This window comes from Schistocerca cancellata, chromosome 4, assembly GCF_023864275.1.
Source record: "Schistocerca cancellata isolate TAMUIC-IGC-003103 chromosome 4, iqSchCanc2.1, whole genome shotgun sequence".
Classification (NCBI taxonomy): domain Eukaryota; kingdom Metazoa; phylum Arthropoda; class Insecta; order Orthoptera; family Acrididae; genus Schistocerca; species Schistocerca cancellata.
In genome coordinates this window covers 641,240,325-641,264,312 of record NC_064629.1, presented here as the reverse complement: position 1 = coordinate 641,264,312, position 23,988 = coordinate 641,240,325, and the positions used below count along the sequence as shown (strand labels likewise).

At 38.1% G+C, this 23,988-nt stretch overlaps 1 protein-coding gene across 21 annotated transcripts in view; it reads right to left on the bottom strand.

Annotated features, from left to right (window-relative positions):
- The window catches only part of LOC126183251 (ensconsin-like), a 413,080-nt gene that overhangs the window by 111,664 nt on the left and 277,428 nt on the right, over nt 1-23,988 (bottom strand). For 9 of the 21 annotated variants that reach the window (XM_049925054.1, XM_049925053.1, XM_049925052.1 and 6 more), the window contains exons 3-4: nt 17,093-17,170; nt 11,689-11,960 (exon numbers count right to left, since the gene is read on the bottom strand). In XM_049925054.1, coding sequence (XP_049781011.1) covers nt 11,689-11,960; nt 17,093-17,170 — 350 coding nt within the window. The remainder of the gene's footprint in view (nt 1-11,688; nt 11,961-17,092; nt 17,171-23,988) is intronic. The other 12 variants (XM_049925062.1, XM_049925061.1, XM_049925058.1 and 9 more) reach the window with 3 other exon arrangements.

The following is a 23,988-nucleotide window of genomic DNA, read 5'->3' as shown; positions in this document are numbered from 1 at the left end:
CCTGATTTAGGATTTAGCTGACTGTAACTTGGTCAAAGAAGAGGTAAAAAGGTGATGATGTATTCTAGGTCTCCACTGAGGCAGGAACAGAAATAAACAATTCTTCAGTATACAAAGCAACCAAGTAACCACTGACACAGAACCTCTCAAGTGTGAGGTTTCAAAAGTTCAAGATGTTTACAGCATTCGATGCCCCACATATTGTCTACCATGCAACCACAATATTGGCTGCTAATGGCAACAGGTGGCTGGACTGGAGGCATCCAATGGCGAGTATAGAATGATGCTATAGAGCATAGTTGTGCTGCTTTGGCGATAAGTAACTCACAACAGTGCTAATGCTGTTGATACAAAGCACAGGAATAGCAAAAATAAACAAACCAAACATTGCATTATATCTACAACAACGATTGCCAAAGTTGACATTTCATCAGAACAGAACCCACAGAATGAAAAAAAGGTGGCAGATGAAATATCAGCAGCTCTTCAAGATGAGTTCGTGGAATGTACGGTGTTGTATATGCTTGACTGTGCATACAATGTACATGAGGAGTACAACGACGTCGAATTTTGCTAAATATGTATCAAAACTCAAGATAATGAAATTTCTTACAAAGCATCAACTTGGCAATGCATAGCAAACTGCGGGATCGGCCCAAAAATTTGTAGAGGAGATAAACAAACTTATCCCATTGTTCAGTAAGGAATTTGTTTTCAACTCTGACCAACTGGGATATGAATAAAAAATGCACATGGAAGGAACCCTAAAAATTAGAGGTACCAACATCAATGCATTAATGCATTCACGTACAATTATGCAGACTGTTAACCTGGATGGAAAGTTTTTTATTGTGGTGCGAGAAGTTGTGGTTGCTCTGTTCCCTATGAATTTTTCTAATGTGCCATACAATTCTTTTTCATGCGAGTGATCTTGCAAGGTCAGTAGGGAATATTTACATCAGAGCAAGCAAGAATGGGAAAATGGTTGTAAGTGAACTTCAGCTATTGTGTGAGCACTGCTTTTGGCCAACATATGGTCAAAATAACTTGCTTTTTCTTGATTCCTAGTTTGTGTATAATCATCATAATCCTTTAGCACAAACCAGATGTCCTGAAAAGTGTATCACATTGTGATTCATACCACCTGGAACCACTGAACAAATTCAGCCTCAGGTTGTTTGTTTTCTCCATGCCTATAAAATATATTACTGCACTATCTGCAGCTACACTTTAAAGAATAGCCAGTTTCACAGTAAGCTCCACTACAGACTGTTTCGCATTTGTCGGCTGCATGCCATCACATTCCATCAGTTTTCATCACCCCGTTACACCAGTCTGATTCTATAAACATTCTTTAAGAGTGGATACCTTGCTGAATGTCCTGAATGGTGTGTAACACCCAAGGAGTTCAATTTCGATCTCAACGATATGAAACTTTCTGATCACTGTGGCGCATCATTTTTCATTTGGTGTTCATAGTGCTAGTTAACGGTTTGTTTTGAACATTTCTTGAATGTCAACACTGTCCATTTTGTGAAGTGTAATACATACATCCCATGGAAGGTTGATCTCTGTACCTCCCAACACTCATTTTCTGTCACCCTTCTGATGCACATGGTGAGTCTTTACAGCTAATATTTTTCCTGTCGTAATTGTAAACACAACACTTTCAAGCGAGCCTTACTAAAGATGGAACTTGCGACCTCGCACCCAAGGGGATCCTTGGGAGTTAGTGAGCCACTGCTGCATTCATCACTCTCTTGTTGCATAGAGATGACCAAGAGATATAATTTGTTGCATAGAGATGACCAAGACAGATAATTTAGAATGTAAAAAATGAGGTTCGTTGTCGCTCTTCTGAGAAACCACCTTTCTGGACACAAAAACTTAAAATTTATTAACTCAATGTCACATCTTACATGAGAATCATTCATAATATTGAATCTACATCATAAGAAAATATCAAGCGAATTTAGCACAATAGCTCTGCACCATTCCAGAAAGTAAATCGACAATCACAGAGTTACCACACATATTCTATGATGTTGCCAAGAATCAATTACACTTGTGGCAGGATGGGTAAGTTTCAGAAGACAATCTGTTTCTACTGTCTCCCAATTGAGGAGCACCACTTTCATTTCAATGATGAAATGCAGGCAGCAGCCACCTTGACTGAGTGCTGAAATACCACAAGAATATGACAATGAGTTTCAGTCCCATTTAGGTAACTATGGGGGGGGGGACACCATAATGCCTGCACAGCAAGTTACATCGGACACTGCTAAAATGAAAGGAGAAACAGCTGTCATTAGAACATGTAAAACAGGACTCAAAATGCTGACAGTGATGTCTAAAATATGTAATCCTTAAGCAGAACTATAACAATTACAAAGTTACAACATAACCACCAAAAAGTCAATAAACCACCCAGGACTTTACAGTATTGTATGAATACAATTTCTTGTTATTTGTGAAAAAAAAAAAAAAAAAAAAAAAAAAAAAAAAAAAAAAAAATGAACTGACAAGAAAGAGTAAGAGATTCTAGTTATTTGAAAATTTTGCTTTTAAGATATTAAATTTTCCAAGTAGACTTTGGTGGCCAACATTATTTAAGACTTCATCAGTCACAAACTGCCACCAGAGTCATTTTCAAACCTTCATTCTATTGAATCTTCATTTGTGAGATCAAAAATGGTGTTTTCTGAAGAAAACTGGATCTGTTCTCTGTCACAGTTTATTTGCTAATCTCTATTTTGTTTATTGCTTAGAAAAAGGTAGTATTAATACTTATAGAAAATGCACTTAGGGCCTTACACTTACTGCAAAAATTCTTGGGATGAGTTCTATCTAGTCAGTCCATGGATTTCAATACTTTGGTCAAGATACACTCAAAACTGGAGCCAGAAATTTAATGAATCCTATCCTCAAAACTGATATCTTATAGCATATTATATTCACTGCACCTGTATCTAAGTGTTTACCAGGTGTACAAGTATGAAATATAGACTTTTTATCTTAAAAAAAGTCAAATTCAGAACAATGATAAATAAGGCTTTATTCAAAGTATGCTCCATTGTCTGTTACACATTTTTACCACCTTACAAGCAATTTGTGAATACCACACTAGTAAAAATTTTCCCCTTTGCTGCAAACCATTCATCGAGCCAATTTTTGACACCTTCGTACAAACCAAAGTGCTGCTCAGCAAGTGTGTGACCCATTAATGCAAACAAGTAGTAATCAGAAGGAGCCAAGTCTGGTGAGTAAGCTGCATGGGGTAGAACTTCCCAGCCGTGTCCTTCCAATGAATCAGGAACCAGTTTTGTCATATGTGAAGGAGCACTGTCATGCAGAAAAATGAATTTTTGTAGCCTCTTTCAGTACTGTGGCCTTTTTGCAAGCAGTGAACAGTTCAAACAGGTCAACTGTTGTTGGTAACATTTAGTATTAACTGCTTCCCCAGGTTTTAACAGTTCATAATAGATCACATTCCTCTGGTCCCACCAAACATAGAGCATCGTCTTTCTGCCAAAGCAATTCAGTCTTTTGGTCGATGTGGATGGTGTGCCTGGGTCCACCCAAGATTTTTTGCACTTGGGATTTTCAAAATAAATCCACTTTTCATCCCCTGTAACAATATATGATGCAAAAATGACTTCCTTTTGTACTGAGTGAGCAAAATATCATATGTGTTTTTGTGCTTTTCTATTTGCCTGTCATTCAAATCATGTGGTACCCATCTACTGGTCTTCTGAATCTTTCCCATCTGTCATAGCTGATTGGAAATAGCTTGTTGACCAACAATCCCAATTGGTCGGTGAGTTGTTTCTGTGTTTGTAAATCATCTTCATTCAGCTATGCTTCCAATTCCACATCTTTGTTTTCTTCTGTTTTCCATGTTCCGCGTTTGCAACATCAAAGTCACCATTTTTGAAATGCTGAAACCATCGTTCACACATATCTTGCGCTGGAGCATGTTCACCATAAGCTTCTTGAAGTAATCGGTATGATTCAGCAGCAGTTTTCTTCAAATGAAAACAAAAAATTAATGCTGTCCACGAATGCTCTTTGATCGGTATAAATTTTGATATATTGAACACAACAGCACAACATTATGCACACACTTTTCCAATTTATCACCTGTGCATGTCTGTCACTTGCTGATGACATAACAAAATGGATAGCACAAACTGCATTGGTGCGACATCTGTTGTCTGAAATCCGCATTTCATACTTGTACACCTGGTACTCTTCGTCGCTATTCTTTCAACCATCTTTAAAAATCTACAACACAGTAATGGTCTGGAACTTGAATCCTATAATGTCACATTCTTTGTTTCATTTTTAATGTTCTTTCAGGTCTTTTTTACTTTATTTTTGTTCATAATACATACGTTTAGATTTTCTGATGACACACTGAAGAAGTAGACAGTACTGTATGTAACACAGGTTCTGTTCTTGAATAAAGTAAACTAAAAGGCAGTGCATAACTGTATCATGCTGGCTGGGAAAATTATAACCAAACCTTCCTGTAGGACTTAAATCTTTTAACACGGTAAAACTGAAGAGCTGATTTATATTGGGAAAAGTTTTAAAATCTGCAATATATGACTGAGTGTAGCAAAATGGAACTGCTCTGTCAGTTTAATGTACTAATTTGGTTACATAGCGAAGTAATATGGAAATCAATTAAGAACAAAAGAAAGGTTTTAAATGCACAAATACATAGTTGCTTGCAGTCACATTCAGATAATAGATCTTTATTAAGTAAATCACAAAATTAGATCTTCATTAAGTAAACCATAAAAATACAGAACACTTAGCAGCTTTTATGAGCCTGTGTGAGGAATAGTGAGGCTATAGCAGAAAGCTGTTTAATAGAAAGGGATTCCTAATGAGAACAACTTATTTAGGAGATGTGGCAAAAGATAAACTGTTTACAATTAATCTAAAATTAAATATATATGACAACAATCTATGCATCAAGTAACAGCATAGATTCCTTCAGTTGGGGGAGAAAAGGGTTAGAAAAAAGAAGACTAATCATGAAATTAGTCACAATGGGATCAAGAATATCAGCAAGAAGGGGAGACAGCAAATCTGGATGAGGGGAATTATCAGCACAATACTGATAAAAAACACCATGCCACTGAGCATGCAATGGAAGACAAGAGCATTGATATTGCACCCCATTTCACTGTGGTTCCAACTTGGACAAGTACATGCACTAAACTACGTCAATCATACTGGCTCAGCCATTTGTGACAGCAGTTGTTCACTGACGTTTATTTTGAAATAATTCTAGAAATCAACAACAGAAGGCAGCACCAGTCAAGGGATGCATAGTGAGACGTCCGTACATTGTTCTCATACACAATTAGTCCATTTTTCGAGCGACAGATGGCTCACACCCTGATTAATTAGCTTGCAGTGGTGCTGGTCTCTACTGGTGTGAAGCAATACATACACAGTTCTTTTGGAAAGAAAACGGATAACACAGGAACTAATCAAAAAACTAAAGGACTTGATGATACCCCAAATACTTAAACATTTGGTGTTGAACCAATGTAAACTGTCTCTGCAACTGGATCAGAGTATGAACCCAACAAAGAAGTGGAAATTATCACTGAAAGTTGGACCAGATCAAGACCAAACTTCTAAGAGAATAAAGAGAACAGCAGAGGCAAAAGAATAGCTTTCTAAGAACAAATGGAGTGACTTAGAAGGTCTTGAATCTCCAAGAAAAGACTGTCTCGGCATGAAGGGGGTAAACAGATACCCCCCATTTCCAAGAAAGGAAATTAGAGAACAAGGCAGCAGTCTGATATTCTCACTTACCAGAATAACCAAATCTAGAAAAAGCTGAGCCACGAAATGGGACCAATAGTACTGCAGACATAGTTTTTAGGGTGGAGATAATCCAATAAGGATATCCACTTGTTAACATCACCTCACAGCAGGAGGAATTAGTTCAAATGGCTCTCTTGGAAAAGACAACAGGTCAAGTTGCCAAATTCTGGAGAGAGTGCTGGAAAAAAGGTGCTCCCCTCTGTCTGTGAGAAGATGGGGACAGTACATTGGTTGAAGGGGATGGGGCCTTTGTAGGAGGAGGTGAATCTGCTAGTTAAGACAGCAGTGGAACTTTTCAAGACCACAAAGATATCAGTCTGTGTACATAAAAAATTTAGTAAAGATTGTATTGTATTGCATCTTAACCAGGGACCTAGAAACGACGGAGAGGCTCTGTCCCCGCCGCAGCCACAGAGGTCCACAACCTACTGCAGTCCACTTCAGCCCTCCGCCGCCCCACACTGAACTCCGGGCTACTGTACGGTTTGGCCCCCGGTGTACCCCCCAGGGATCGTCTCACACCAGACGAGTTTAACCCCTATGTTTGCATGGTAGAATAATGGTGGTGTACACATACGTGGAGAACTTGTTTGTGCAGCAATTGCCGACATAGTGTAACTGAGGCGAAATAAGGGGAACCAGCCCGCATTCACCGAGGCAGATGGAAAACCGCCTAAAAACCATCCACAGACTGGCCGGTTCACTGGACCTCGACACAAATCCACCGGGTGGATTCGTGCCGGGGACCAGGCGCTCCTTCCTGCTCAGAAAGCCGTGCATTAGACCGCACAACCGGGTGAGCTACTAAAGGATACTACTCCAAAGACTCTGTTTGAGAAAGTATCAGTTCAGAATTAGAATGTCTCAACAGGCAACTGGAGGATAATTAACTGGAAAGTTGGTGAGAAATCACTGAAGGCAATGCTAAAATGGGACCTAAAACTGTACTTAAGAGTTCTCTCAGGTTACTGCCAGGGTGAATATGGATATAAGAAGCAACAATAGTGGCACACTGGTAACTGCAAGTGTTTCGGATAAACCTACAGCACAGTAAGGGGGCAACTGCCACCTTGAGTCACCTTCCAGGAAGGTACGAGGTGGACATGACTCTGATCCAAGAACTCTTGTTTATATGAAAGCGGTGTATCAGGCCTGAGAGGAACTGGACACAAGCTGACTTACGCTAGGAATGTAAAAACTATCATAACATGTTGAAAATTGATTGTGACTCATGTTGATGGTGAACTCTTAGTTCCAAGGACTTAGTGGTCATCAGGATGAAATAGTGTGAGAAAGGCATCTCAAGGGAATTTGTATTGTCCTCAGCTTACCTGCCTTATGAAGACAACAGCACTCCTTACTCCCAGGAAGCGAGGAGACTGGTAAACACCAGCTTGCAGTTGAATAAACAACTGCTGGTTGGCTGTGATGCCAATGTCAAAAACCTGGTGTGGGGAAGCAGCGAAACCATCAGCACAGGTGAGTACTTACTTGAATATCTACTGGAGATCAATCTACAGACCTTGAATAATGATAAGAAACCTACCTTCAAGAATAAAAGAAGGTAAGAAGTACCCGACTTAACTTCTGGGCTCATCTTAATGTGTAGTTACATCAAACAATGGCATGTGGTGATAGAGCCATCCTTATCTGACCACATGTATAGTGCGTTTAAGGTTGAAATGGGTATTAAACAGTCAGTGCTCTACAGGATTTGTTGGAAAACAGACCAGGACTCATATAGGAAAGAGTGAAAGTCAAGTTTAAGTGAAGTTAAAATTTCGATAAGAAATCCAGCAGACTTACAGGAAATGGCAGATAAACTAATGGAAGGGAGAGGTACTTTGTTTCACTTTCTATAATAAAAGGCAAGATTACCTGTCAGTTTAATTGTTGCACACAAAATCCTTGGCCTTTAAACCATACAGTGACGGACTCAAACTCATTTATTTTACAATGATTCCTGGTCCTAACAATAAATGGCATATTGGAAGTGAAATACCACCAACCCATCTCCCCACAACACACCTCTGCTATTAAAAGCCTCCAGTCCTGCAATGGCTTTCACAGTGTCACCAGGATAGCACACAATTACAGCAGTCACCCAACCACTACCATGTTGGGCTGTATCTTTCTGCTCCAGTGTAAAGTTGAGAACACATCTACAAAACACGGACGGCCCTTGCTGAAAATCTTGCGCTCCAACAGTATTACTAGTGGTAACATCTATATTATCAATAGCCTTATAGACCATCAGGCGAGAACACCTAAATATCCTCCTATAGTGTGGAATCTCTGTTTGGTGTCCAGTGCGTCAGTCATCGTGCAGCTGTGCATGGCAATAACACTGGACAACCCGGACATGGGTCAGTCGTATTTCACCTCCAATGTGCCATTTGTTGTTAGGACCAGTCTGTTGCAGGGCTGTCATCATGACTTTTTACTTAGAAAACTGTCCAATCATGAAGAAGTGCACAAATAGGAATGTACCTTAGCGGAACCATAATATTAAATTGCAAAGAAAGCAGGTAAGAGGACAGTTCAACTTTGAAAGAAGGAAAGGACAATGGGTAAAATATTGGGAGTCGCTTGCAAAATATAATCTTGTTGTTAGGGAAGCAGAACAATAATCCTGGATGGTATTCTGTGAGAAGGTGGAAGATACAACTATTAAGACCAGACTTCACAAAACCCTCACAACAAACAATAACAAACCTGGGAGGCACACTAAGGAGAACAGTGGGATGCAAAGACAGTGCATGAGACACTGGATGTGAACCCCAAGAAACACATCGCTCAGTGTACTCTGGCAGATGATGCAGAGTAAGATTCAGTCCCTCTCAGGTACTGATTTCAGGTAACCAATGGGAGAACTGGGAATCTGTCAAAAAATGATTTAACTTCAAGAAAATCCAGTGAGTGATACGAAAGTTTCAACCATTCAAGTCACCAGGCCCAAATGGAATTCTTCCAATCTGCTGTAACTAACAGGAGAGGGACTCTGGGCAGACAGTTCAGTCATTTCTAATGCTTTGAGGACAGTGAAGGTTGTTTTCATTCTAAAGGCAAAGAGCACTGATCATACCAAGGCTAAGGATATGAGACGAATCAGTCTCTTTTAAAGACATTAAAAAAACTGGTTAAAGTACGTTAGGGAAGAGAGGTTAACTGTAGTTCCTCTGTATGAAGACGAACACGCATATCAACCAGGCAAATAATGCAAAACAGCACCTCAAAAACTTGTTAGGAAGGTAGAACAAGCTAAACACTTTCATGAAATTGCTCTCTGCTTCTTGCTCGGTATTGAGGGGACTTGCAGCAATACGACCTTCAAATCCATGGTTACAGCTACTGGAGAATTAGGATACTAAATGTAGGTGGATTAATATCATCCTGAGCAGATGAAAGGTAAAAGCCACCATGAAGGATGTCTGTTGTGGAACCTAGAGGTGAATGAACTCACTGGAGGCTACTTTTGCAAAGGCTTCACAGACAATGTAGTCATATTAACACTTGAGAAATATGCAAGTGCTACTAGAACACTGCCACTGCGCACTCTGAACACTATACTAAACTAGCATAAGAAACAAGATCTAAGTGTCAGTCACTGGGAAACTATTGTAGTACCATTCATGAGGAAGCATATCCAGGACATGAATTGGAAGCTTAAGTTCTTCCAGGTAAGTTCTACCAAAGAGTGGGTAAAGAAGCATCTATGGTGAACACTGAATGCGAAACTAACATAGACCCCTCAAATAAAGAATTTATATATTCCAAGGCAAAAAGTGCTATGTGTGCCTTAGGAAAAAACAGAAGTCTTAGTCTCAAGAGCATGTACTGGATATACATCTCTGTAATAAGTCCTACAGTAACTTTTGGGGCTAGTGTATGGTGAATTAAAATAGAACAGAAAGTAGCTGCTAAGGAGCTCAAGAAGGTGCAAAGATTGGCCTGCTGAGCCATGACAGACAGAATTTATAGCACACCCATTGCAGGGATGGAGATCATGTCGGACATGCTCTCATTATGCATCTGAATTACAATGGAGGCAGCAGTAAGGACATACAGATTACAATCAAACAAAAACTGGAGATCTGTAGGATATCCAGAATCCATCAGTACTATCATAAATGTGGTAAATATAAGGATGGCTGGGAAAATGCTGGCTGGCTAAACAACTTCCAGCTGCCTCGACAAACCTTTCAGTATAACAATAGGCAGCAGGGAGCATTAGATGAATGAACCACAATACTATTTAGGTGACAGTCTGGTTTACTGATGGGTCAAAAACATTTGAAGGTGCTGGGGCCAGGGTGTACGGGGCACAGCCTAGACTAGAGAACGCAGTCTCTCTAGGGAAGCTGTCTATGATATTCCAGGTGGAGATATCCACTATCAATGTGTGTGGAGGAGAATCTATGTAGGTGCTACAAAAATCATAACATCTACATTCATTCAGACAGCCAAGCACCTCTAAAATCTCTGTAAGTCCCTGCAATGAGATCAGAGATTGTCACAGAATGCCATGAATCCCCTGTGAGGCTAGAGGAAAGCAACAGAGTAAACCTGCTGTGGGTTCTTGGATGCTCAGGTAATGAGCAAGTTGATAGGCTAGCCAGGACAGGGTCAATGACACTTTTAGTTGGATCGGAACCTGTCCGAACTATAATTAAGGTGATGATAAATCTAAACTATGTAGCTGGATCAGAAGGCGACACTTAGAACTTTGGACTGAGACTCAAAAACAAAAACATGGCAAGCTAGTAATGCCAAGTCCACGTTTAAAGAGAAGTTCTTCAGCTGTGAGGTTGAACAGGAGACAGGTTAAATTCCTGATAAGTTAAATGACAGGCCATGGCAACTAAAAAAAAATAATAAAAATAAATAAAAAATAAAATAAATAATAATAATAATAATAATAATAATAATAATAATCTGTACACAATGGGGACAGAGAAAGAAGCCTTAAAGTGTCCTTAAAGTGTAGATTACTTGATGTGGGGCATGAAACAATCACATTTACTCTTCCAACGCAAAACACTGGAGGCTCAAAGACACAAAATATCTGGTTCAGTAATTACTGAAGAGTTTGTGTCTGGCTGGCTTTACTAGAATGACAGGGAGAGAGAACACATGATAAACTTCATTTTGGTGAAGGCAACAGGGCTAAGACCACTGTTGTTTTTTCTCTCTTATTACATGAAATAAAATGAAAATATATGAAATTTCACCTAATTGTTACCAACTAGTGTAAACACAGAAACAGTTATCATGCCTGGTATGGAGATCATGGCATCCAGCTTCTGAGTATAAGAGATGTCTTTATGGTTAGTTTGCATTAAATAGTGGATGTGTTACAAGGAGCACTAGTTACTGCATTTCTCTACTGAGCTAACAGAGTAATGTCACCAAAGAAAAAATGATAAGGAAAATTGAAGGAGGAGATTCGGCTCCATACTAACAAGATACTTAAACAACAGAAACATCAGCTGCAGCCATAATGCTTGGGATCACACTTATTTCCTGGTGGACCGGACAAAGCCCTAGCCACTCTACTGTTAAATTCATGTTCTAAATGAAGCTTACGGCAGCAAACAATGCAATATCACTTGAGTGAAAGCTCTACAAAAACAATTCACTGCAGAAGTTTGTTAATGAAAATTGAATAGCTGCCAAAAGTATCTAAAATCCCATGATGTGATTATAGCCCGTGATTATTACCTGTATACCTTCTCTGCAAGTTGCTGGTGGTGTATTTGTCATAGATGACAATGTGAATTAGCAAAGACTTCTTTATGGATAATTTGAAGCAATATAAAAGTCAAACAATCAAAGTACCTGATTTTTTCGCAATATGGCTTCCCTACGGTCCCGCTCAGCTTCGTATATTTGTCGCTTGCGTTCTTCCACCTGCAGTCGTCGATCATTGTCCCGTTGCCTGAGCTCTTCAATGCGCCGTCGTCGCTCCTCCTCCTTCTGTTCACGAAACTTCTGGGCAGCAAGAGCCTGCTGCTTCAATTCCTCTAACTTCCTTTGCCGTTCTTCATTTTGGCGTTCCTTTAGCAAACGTAGCCGCTCTTCCCTGTCTCGTGTCACAGCATCCTTTCCTGCTGTCATAAAAGAGTGAAATATATCTACAGACTGAGTCTACTACATATAAAAGAAACAGAAAAACTGAAATTTAACTTTTGTACATAGAGGATTTCATATTAACAGATAATTTTACCAAAGGCTGAACAGTTATGTCACTGAATAGGTAAAAACTGTTGTATGAAATTGAAAAGTTATGTCTTGAATTCTTTACTCTCCTTTCAGTGGCAGAAAAATGATAGCACTTCCTTATAAAACAGGGGAAAATTTACTCAGCTATGAAAAATGAAGTAATAGGCACATTTACATCATCAAATCCTACAGCGTACGAGTTTATAAAGCATCATAAAAAATTCACAATAATATTATTCACAAAAAAAACTACGGTTATGTTTGGGTACTAAAAAGTCAAAATAGCAGCTTTTTGTGACACTACTTCTGCATGGGATGAAGTAAACTTCTTCAGAAATCTACATCAGACCACTATTTATTTGCTAAGGTGAAATGTATTAGTGAAATCACTTCACAGTTAAAAGAATCAGTTTTGGATGGTAGGATGCAAGAACACTCTAGCTAAAATTTCAATCAGGTGAAAACAAGAATGTCATTTAACTCACTTCCAACATTAAAATAAATTTCCTTTATTGTTAAAATGTAAGAGGATTAAGTGATATTAAGTATCACATTGGCTATGTAATGAGAACTATTTCTTACTATCAAACATAATGAAATGTTAGTGTTCTCATAAATAGCAAGTCAGAGTTTCTGTGCAACAGAAATAAGAGGTATATTCAGGGGGCTCAACAACATCAAAACACAGAAAAATATACCGAGAAATGTAGCAAGATGAGGTTACAAAGAAAACAGCAATACAACGACGAAAAGTTGTCAGACCAAATTTAACATCATGAAAGATATTAAAAAGAGGGAAGAATACTCTATCTCTATTGACTATTCGATGGATGATACGTCTGTCTCACTGTCTTTTCATGACGGCCAAAGTAAACGCAGTTTGGAAGATATGACAGGGTTTGTATATTTCCATGCAATGCAACAGAGAAAGCAACACAAGTGTAGAGGTTGTGGAGATGTTACTAATAGAGCTTGCACTGATGATGAGAGGCCACCAAGACTTTTCACAGGACTCAGGATTGCAATATTTCATGGTACTAATTGCAGCTACTCTTGGGAAACCAAGACAGTGAAATAATTGGAAAACCTAATAATAAAATCTGCCTACTATCTTTACAGCACTTTCACTGTGTCAATGTACATTCTGAAGTCACAGCCTCATCATCAGAAATTTATAACTTCAGGTGAACATTTTTAGGTGTACAAATTATCCTAATTGTCTGACTAGGCACTACACATTTCATGGTAACCCTGATGATAAAGCTGGGACTTCAAAATGAAAATTTGACAGCATCAAAAAGGCTATAAAGACAGTACTCAGATTTATTTATAAAAGTAGTTCAACTATCTTATTCTTTACATCTTGATCAAGACTGGTATGGGAGCAAGAGTTCATGATCTATGAACTAGTATTTGATAAAAAAATTTATCTTTCTTTTCTTATCTTTTCTTTCCTTTTTAAGATATGCTTTCCATCCTACCAGTTGGTAGCTTCAACTCACCTAAAACCTAGAGTAATTACAGCCATTGAGTACGTTTGTAAAAGTTGTACTATCTCTCAACATAATGGAAATTTTGGGTTTTCTTGCATTTAACAATGGACATCAATACAATGTATGACAGAAACAAAAAATATCAAAACTTTGAGTACTGCAACTTTCTGCTTTCTGTTTTTTGTTAGAAGGCTCCAATTGGCAAATTTTCCCATACTGGTGGACATGTAAGAAGCAATGGTGACTGTATCAAATGTAAAAGGATAAATACAAAGCATAAGCCTGAAAAGATGACATCAGTTTACCTTTACTGCCTACAGTAGTCACACAAGCATGCACTCTGATTTATTCTTTTATCCATGCAACAGTATTGGAAATTTTGGAAGACTCAAAAATCTACACAGCTCATGTAGTCTCTTCCACTCCTCCAAGATGTAGGCAAGGTTGATGAGGATGCAACAAACAATGGTCAACTAATTTCCATAAATATATGAAACCTGCCGAAGGCTCAACTTTCAAGTTCAAAACTTCATTAGGCTAGAAGATCGTACTGCACTACCACAAACTTTCAAATGCATGGCATAGTAAGAAATATACACTAATGAAAATAAATAAGTTATCAGGAGATCATCAAGTTCCTGATAGGTTTTACACTGAGTATACTGTTGGATAAGCTGCTGCTTCTTAGCAAAAATTTACTATGACTATTGCAAATAAAACAATCTTTGTGACTAGAAAAGAATATTGGTTAGTTCTGTTTCAAAGATATGTAAAAGAAAACATCAGTATCATCTACGCCTTTATGTTGCAGAATCTGAAATATTTCCTATACTTATATAAAATATAATGATGTGCCCAGGGGGGAAAAGACACTGCACTCTCTGAAAATCGTCATGTTCTCTTGCAAATTGCAGAGACTGTAAAATATCTAGATTCTATCTACCTACATTCGTAAAAGGCAACTGACACTGAGTCACATCCTGGACTTTGAAAGACAAAATTATTCTGGACTTGCAAAGACAGAATTGCATGGGATATCTTTCTGAATATGTGATTGGGTGTATAAATTTCTGACAGAAGCCAGTACATAATTCTGGACAAGTAGTGTTTCTCATAAATAAATGCAGCATTAGTGATAAGATTAAGAAGTAAGATAAGACTGTCAATGTTTTCAATACACAGCCTGTCAGGTTTCATAAGCAGCACTCCCAGCTTTGTTGCTGAACACGCTATTATGAACAGTAGAGGATAAATTTTCAGAGAGTCAAGATAATTTACACAAAATATTAATTTGATGAAGTCAATTGTAATTTGCGTAGTAGATAAATGCAAGACACTGTTCTAGAAAGTGAGGAAATATTCATAATATTTGAGTGACCAATTCATCTTCCATTTTTAATGAAGATATGAAATACAACAAACACATAAAAGCAGCAGTAGAGAGGGCGAACAGAAAATCTTAACCTTAATATACTAGCAGAAGTCTGGAAAATAGGCCCATCTGCCAAAGAAGACCACATATTATTTCAATACAACTTTATATTGAGTTTTGTTAAACTGATATCTTCAGCAAGCTGGTCTAAAGACAGAGGTCTAGTGAGATCAGAGGTGTGATGTTGGAGTTGTAATCAGTTGAATCAGATAGTAAAAAAGCATTCTAGAGAATGTCTAGGAACTTGCAGCCAATTCATTGGAAGACGAAGTTGTTTTCATGTATAGCTGGCGGGTAAGTTTATAGAACTCTTATCTACGTTCGGTAACTATGAGAAATGGTCTCTTCTTACACAGGATCCATTTACATTACCAGATTTATAGGAGGCACAGGGAAATAAATCTGAATCATCACAACAATATATGAGTGTAACTTGTCCTGAATACGATTCCAAAATTTCATTATTGTGCCATTCACATTATACAAAAAATTGTGTGGCAAATTTGGCATTTCAAGATAAAAGTAAAAAGTTATAGAGAAAAATGATCAGAGATAAGTACAGACAAAAACGTTACCTACCGAATAGGAATTGCAAAAGATGGTTGAGCAGACTGCTAATTATCCTGTAGTGGGTAAGTTTCGGGAATTATGAAACTGCCGCAGCAGTAATGTTACTAAATGTGAACAGAAACTGAGCCACTCAGTTGCACTTCTCATTTGCAGTAATTTATGGCAATCAAAAATAATTTAAATATGTAATCAGGTTCTATGGTTAGCATATCTGGTTATTACAAGTTAACAATATTTCACCCATACGACACATCTACAGTGTGGTTCTAGTACTACAGCCATTTAGAAACACACAAAAATAATCAGCAGCAAAATAGATATGGTGTCACACAAGAAAGTGCAACATCTAACAACACAAATGTTAGTGTGGAAAAGAGGACCAAATTTGATGAACAGCAAAGTATAACTACCAAAGTTTTACTTCTGCAGTCTCCCCAATATAAATGAAATCAACGAAAAACTGCAATGCTTCCTAAACTGAAAAATAAGTTAGTCAGTTAACATGTATTACTTAAAAAATTGCAAAATCCTCCACGACTTTTGATGTAATGAAAACATGCCTGCAGGAGCAATATGAAGAAACCGTGCATAAAATTTTGTTATCTGTGATTCTTTTGTGTTCATGATAAGAGAGACTCTAGGGAACAAGAAAACTGACATGTTCTACAGCTTACAAATGAGACCTGTGAAAAACTGAATGACTGCTCCCACGTGAATATTGATTCCGCTTGATAAGGGATTGTACCCACTTTTTCTTTTTGGGGCCTAGAGCCATACTTCTTTCTTCACATCTTTGTGTATCACTGCACAGCATCAGACAGATAGAATACCAGCAGTTTGTGACAGTTTACACACAGCAACTAGAAAAATCAAAAACACTTAACTTTACCTCATTTCTACGGGCTCACTGCAGTGCTTTTCCTCACCACTGCTGTATTTAGACTGTAACTGTGAATAAAATCTGGAAAAAGGGCAGCATAAGGCAGTGATGATGAAAATTTTATGGATATTTTCTGCACGTCTTATAAGGCAAATGTTCTGATATTTTTTAAATGTATTACAACATGTGTGACAAGAGCTGTTACAATGTTGTGTAATCATTATATAACATTCAATTTTTTTATACAGTTATTGAATAACTTTTACATTTCTCTACTATCATGTCCTTCCATCTCTCTCATATCATTCAGACGATGATCTCAGTACACCAAAGAACAAAATTATTATTCACCCACAGAATGTGAAACTGCTTTTGCTTCTAGCATGTTAAAGAACTGTACTCCACTTCAAACCTACAAAACTGCAGATACACTAGCATGCACAAAATAATGAGTGTCATAACATGCAAATACAACAATGTTACAATGCAATAAGACAAGCTACATGGCAGTATTCTATACAATACATTCTTCTTGGTAAATGTGCAAATGTTCAATTAATTGCTAAACAATACTTGTAAACTGCTATCCATGCTTAAGACTGCCAAACCACATCTCTATAGTTGGGGAGTAATTATTAATATTACCTTCGCTAACACTTTCATTCTGAAGTAAATCGGGCTCTTGTCCAACGTATGCAAACCAGTGAAGTGTACCAGATTGTCCTAGACAGATGACAAGAACCTTGCATGTCTCTCAACAGAATACAAACACGCTAATGACATAAATGATTTGTCCATGTTGTTATTGTATGAGACATAATTCTGAACTATCTGATACTGTCACCCACAAAATAATTCTGTAACTTCAAAATATACTAAATCAAGTAATCAAGTACATATAAGTAGTAAGGAGAAAATATGGCACGAACAAATGTAATTATAAAAGTATACTTATGTGCTGATGTGACACTAACAATACTTGTTTTCTTTTCCTTTTCCTGGTTCTTTACCCTCATAAATTTTACAATATAAGTATGCCATATGGTGTCAAATGGCTTTAACACAGCAATATCTTTTTACATGACTACTATTCCAGTACTAAATTACACATGAAGTAATTGTAAAAGTTTTGTATTTGATCAGACTAGCACAATCTCCATTTCTTGGCATAAATACCACAACATGAAGTGACTATGCTTTGAAATAACTAAAGAAGATTTTTAACTTGCTTTTTAGCCAACTGGGTTGTGCATCCTCAGCCACTTGTGTCAATTAGAGACTTACCAAATTACATTTTACCGCAAGTAAAAACCTGAAACACATCTCCATTTAAATAATCACAAGACTCAAAATTTTATGTTGGACCACCAGGAACAGCCTTTGTTACTCCAGCTATACCATAATTAAAAATCTTTTTAAGATGCTATACTCCAGAGGTAAAACAGAGAGATTTTAAATTTAAGTTGTTGCAACATCCACCCTACTCTCAAGATTTCCACCTTTCAGCTTTATCTGCACTTAATGTAAAGAAATTTGTTGTATGTAATGAACAATACATAATTTCAATCTCAAAGGCCAGGAAAATAGATGTTAAAATAAAAATATTTTTACACAGATGAGGAATTAATATGCCTTACAGAAACTTACTCCCATTCTTTCCAATATCACTTAGTAAACAATTTGACAATAAATCCGTTATGCTACCTTGATGTAGGGCATTGGCCTGTCAATCACTCAATCAGTCATCATCTGTCTAAATCATATGTGCCTTATCAGTCTGAGTGAACCTCGCTTCTGTTTTCCAAACAAGACAATGTTCTTGGTGGTATTTGGGATCAAATCTAGCTCTCTTGAGAGGCAGTCAGACACACCAATTGCCCTACCATAGAGGTAAACAAATATCACTGTAATGCGTCAAATCACCAAATACTTCTTAACATTATTCACTTAAGATGACTGCACACTCAAATTGCAGCACTTCAGAAGCATCCATGTGCTACAATAATTTCAATGTATACTGTATTGTAGTAGTAGTAGTAGTAGTAGAAGCAGCATCAACAGCAGCAGCTGTAGTAGTAGTAGTAGTAGTAGTAGTAGCATCAGCAGCAGCAGTAGCACTGCAGATGTGCGATTAATTTGGGTATTTAACATTCTTTACATTTTTTATACTTCTAGATATTGTATAATTTGTTTGATCCTTTGAATTATCATAAAATGTTATTTCAGAGTAAAGGAACCACCTAATTTTTGTGTCCACCACAAACGGATCATAGTACACTCTAAACTTCTTGCTGAGTTATATGAACTGCAAAATAATCAACATACATTTATGTTACTTTTTTTAGCAAAGGTTCAAAATGTTGACAGTTTTTCTGTTACTAATAACAATAATACAAGTACCAGTACTATTAGTAGTAGTGATAGTCACAGTGGTAGTGGCAGCACAAATATGAAAGATATGGCTTTGTGATTCATGAAGATATATTGGATCACAACAGCACTGTGCAAACCACACTGAGACAGTACAACATGGAAACATGTGAGATACATGGCACACCGGTACAAGACCTTCAACAGCCATGTGGGCATTTGGTACACAGCATTCAAGTTGAAGGTAAACAACATGGCACAGCAAATACATTCTGATATTATACACAGCTGGTGAATCGGCAGATTGTTGACATGAGGTAGATCACAAGTTTAATGTTATTCCTTGAGTCATTCATGACAGTGAAGAAGGTTCATGAAGAGGGACAACATTTAACTGCAATATGGGTAAGGTTGACCATGCGATAAGTATCCAAAGACATTGAACCAGCACAGCAACTGCCTTGACTAGAGAACTTGCAGTAGGTTCTTGGATACAGATCTTATACTAGACTGTACTGTCAGGTTTTTGAAAGTTGCTCTGCATACTCAGTGACTTTCCAGATGCATTACTTCACACAAAGGAAGCATGTGGTCATGTAATAGAACTCAGTACGTTGTCCTCGATGGTGAGTGTTCATCGGAGGTGAGGGTATCATCTGGAGTGCCCCAGGGAAGTGTGGTAGGACCGCTGTTGTTTTCTGTCTACATAAATGATCTTTTAGATAGGGTGGACAGAAATGTGCGGCTGTTTGCTGATGATGCTGTGGTGTACGGGAAGATGGCGTCGTTGAGTGACTGTAGGAGGATACAAGATGACTTGGACAGGATTTGTGATTGGTGTAAAGAATGGCAGCTAACTCTAAATATAGATAAATGTAAATTAATGCAGATGAATAGGAAAAAGAATCGTGTAATGTTTGAATACTCCATTAGCAGTGTAGCGCTTGACACAGTCACGCCGATTAAATATTTGGGCGTAACATTGCAGAGCGATATGAAGTGGGACAAGCATGTAATGGCAGTTGTGGGGAAGGCGGATAGTCGTCTTCGGTCATTGGTAGAATTTTGGGAAGATGTGGTTCATCTGTAAAGGAGACCGCTTATAAAACACTAATATGACCTATTCTTGAGTACTGCTCAAGCGTTTGGGATCCCTATCAGGTCGGATTGAGGGAGGACATAGAAGCAATTCAGAGGTGGGCTACTAGATTTGTTACTGGTAGGTCTGATCATCATGTGAGTGTTACAGAAATGCTTCAGGAACTCGGGTGGGAGTCTCTAGAGGAATGGAAGTGTTCTTTTTGTGAATCACTACTGAGGAAATTTAGAGAACCAGCATTTGAGGCTGACTGCAGTACAATTTTACTGCCGGCAATTTACATTTTGCGGAAAGACCACAAGATAAGATAAGAGAGATTAGGGCTCATACAGAGGCATATAGGCAGTCATTTTTCCCTTGTTCTGTTTGGGAGTGGAACAGGGTGAGAAGATGCTAGTTGTGGTATGAGGTACCCTCCGCCACGCACCGTATGGTGGATTGCGGAGTATGTATGTAGATGTAGATGAATGTGGTGATTTTACCACCATGAATGACACCAGGAACAATGGGATAGTGTCCTGCTCACAAGTGAGTCCTAGTTTAACATTAAAAGTAGTTCTTATTATCAGTTAATTTGTTATGCCCATGTGTCACATTATGACACTACTAATATTGTGGCAGTGATTTTGTCCTCATCTGAAGAAGCATTAAGAGCACTAAACCACTACATGTGTTTATTACGAATGCTGTAAAGGAAGTGGTCTATAGGGATGCCCTGCAATAGGATGTGGATAACAATGATTAGGCCTGAAGGATGAGCAGCTGCAATATAAGGACTTCAAATAATGAGGCTGAAAAGTTCAGTTCTCTGACTTACATCAAATTTAAAATGCATCGGACACACTAACCAAAAGCATTGCAGCCCTAAATCCACCACCATGGACCAATGCTGATCTTCAGAGAACAATAGTGTAGCAATGGGAGGTATTGCCACAAGCCACTCAAAACTTATTCATGTGCATTATAGGAAGCCAGTTCAGTACCCTACATTGTCATCATAGTGCATCTCAAACCTTACTGATGTTCTGTATGCCATCAGTGGACACCACACGCTCTGTGTCATCTACAGCCAGTTTTCTGTTATAACCTGTACCCATACCACTGTGTCACAATATTGCTACAGCATCTTTAAGTGCACACATAACTGCCATGATCATGTTGTTACATGGACCCCTAAGATCCCTCAACGTACATCCACATGAGTATCAGTAGCATCAGTGGTAATATTAGTAATACATGTAATAATAATAATAATATTAATAACAATTAATTATTATTATTATTATTATTATTATTATTATTATTATTATTAGCCTATACTTCATTCATAATATTCAGCCTAGATCACAGTTGTTTCTTATACCCTTCACAATTTCAATAGCTTCAGAACAAGGCAATAAAAGATTCTATTAAAATAAAACACATTTTAATATGGCACTTGGCAAGTCACAGTACATTCTATTTTTCAGTTGTTGGTATGGTAGTAATCAGAATGAAACAGAAAAGGGATGACAGCAAGTGAGATACCACAAGAGATGGGCAACAAATACAGAAATTTGTTTCCAACCTACCAATGTTGACAGTAAATCAAATGATACAGAAGCTGTCTTTTTTCCTTCCTTAACAAAACTGAAATGTCATGCTTGAAGACAGTGTACTGCAAGTTCTTGTCTGTAAATTTGAGGCCAGTATTTGTTGCTCCCTATTCTGCCATCTTTTAACTGTTAGTTACAATGGTGAATTGTTGCTGATCTCTGTGGTAAAAGGCATTATCAGAGAACAGCAGCTTAATGTAAGAGGAACCACTGGAAACATGGCGTCCACTCATACCGTAATGTCCGCCTCTGGTAGATGAGTGGTCTGCGTGACAGAATGTCATACCTAACAGCCTGGGTTCGATTCCCAGCTGGGTTGGAGATTTTCTCCACTCAGGGACAAGGTGTTGTGTTATTCTTATCATCATTTTATCCCCATTAACACGCAAGTCGCTGAAGTGGCATCAACTCGAAAGAACTGCACCAGGCGAACGGTCTACCAGACGGGAGGCCCTAGCCACATGGCATTCCATTCCATAATGTAATGGAAAGGTTAGAATAATTAACTTATGACTAATGTAATCTCCACATGTGCCCTGCTTAAGATGGCAACATTATGCATATTGCTTTGTGCTCTTGTGCATTCAGATGATCTGGTAACTTCACCACTGGTGACCTGAGTGACAGATAACTTGAGCTCTAACTTGAAGCAAAATGCTGGGGATGTACAAGTTCAGAGACACAAATGTTGTCCCGCAAGGCAACACACTATTAAGCTTCAGTCACGTTGTGGGTGGCATCGGTACAGATGGCTGCATGGATCTTCGTGATGTCCATGGCTGTCTTACTGGCTGGGAATTCATTAAAAAAAATTTGGTACTCTATGTAACAGCTTCTGCATTAAGTGTTGACCCTGAATTCTGCCTAAAGAACAACTGTGTCACATCAAATGTAGTGGGTATCTCTTAGAGATACCTTGTGAAGGCTGTAAAGTCTCAAATGGTCCTGCCCACCATGAGAAAATAAGGCTGTACCATAAATAGGACTTTTAATGGCAACACTGCTCCCAGGTGGCAACTGCAGGATGACTAAAGCAGGTAAGGGAAGAAATGTGAATATATCCTGTAATAATGCCTCTATAGTAATACCTTTCACATCAATACTGATACTGAAAAAGGATAAAGTTCCATGGTCCAAAGGAAAAAAAGCAGAGGATCTTTTGGCACCGCGAGATTGAGTCATGTTATGCATTACAAAGTAATATAATGAATGTCTGTGTTAAAGAAGAGTCCCAAACATACGGAAGACATGGTCTAGGTCTAAATACTGGGAAAAATAAAAGTTAAGAATCACAGGAAAAGCATTTTAAACATAATTTGAAAGATTCAAGAAAAATTTTAGAAATTTGCAAGATTCTCGCAGGCATAAAATCCAATCAATATATGTTTAGAAAAGGAAAATCAATGGACAATGCTAGAAAGAGTTCCATGTGCACCATTAGGGCATCAACAGAGAAGTACATCATAGGAATTTTGATTGTTATTGTTGGGGTGTTCAATAAACTGAAGTGGCCCATGTTATCCGTGCAACTGAAGGAAACTGGGTATCCAAGAGTTCTCTACAACTGTCTATGGTATTACTTCTGTGGCAGAAAATAAAAACTTACTTGACCCAGAAAATAGTTAATAAAAGAACTGACACTTGCTGTCATCAGTCTAATATTCATGACCCAGGACAGTAGCAACGTACCTAATATAACTACATATGGAGTAAATTCTCAATTCAAGCATGAGAAAGTGTTCTAAATGTTAGTGTAGCTTGTATCCTGAGGCAGAAGATAGACACTAGACCAGTATTAATTTAGTGTGATGTGGGAAATCAGATCCAGGCAGGCCTGCACACTGAGCCCTTAACATTAATCCATTGAGCGGATTCAACCAGGGCTGGCATATCTGCCCAACCTGGAAGTGGTCGTGTTAATGCGTCCAGCTACCTGAGCAGGTATGAAAGAACTAACAAAAGGTTGTCTACAAGGCTAGATTTGCTGTCCCATCTTTTCGGATGTTTCACTTGTGACACTGCTGGAAAATATGGGAGCTACAAGAAAAGTAAGAGGTTGCAATATTATTTGCATGCAAGTTATTTCAGGTGGTAGCAGGAGATTCAACACAAAAACTAAGACAACTGTAATCACATGCTAGGTGCTCTCCAAGAATAGTGAACAGAGAATAAACTCTAAATGGCCACATACAAGATGGTTTACCTTGTGCTCTAAGAGGAACTCTGAAGAAGCAAATGTTCTTAAGTAAAGATAGATCAAGAACAGCTAAAAAGATGTCATCAAGTATATGGAGTTGCTGTTAGACACGAGAAAAGTCTTCTCTTCCCACAATATCATACAAGTGTGCAAGAAATAATTTTATGTAACAAACAATCTAGCACATATAGGATGGAAATGGTCCTGACTCACAATACACAGTATTAGAATAATCACAAGGCCATTCTGTCATGTTTGCAGGTTATGGAGCTAGTGTTTA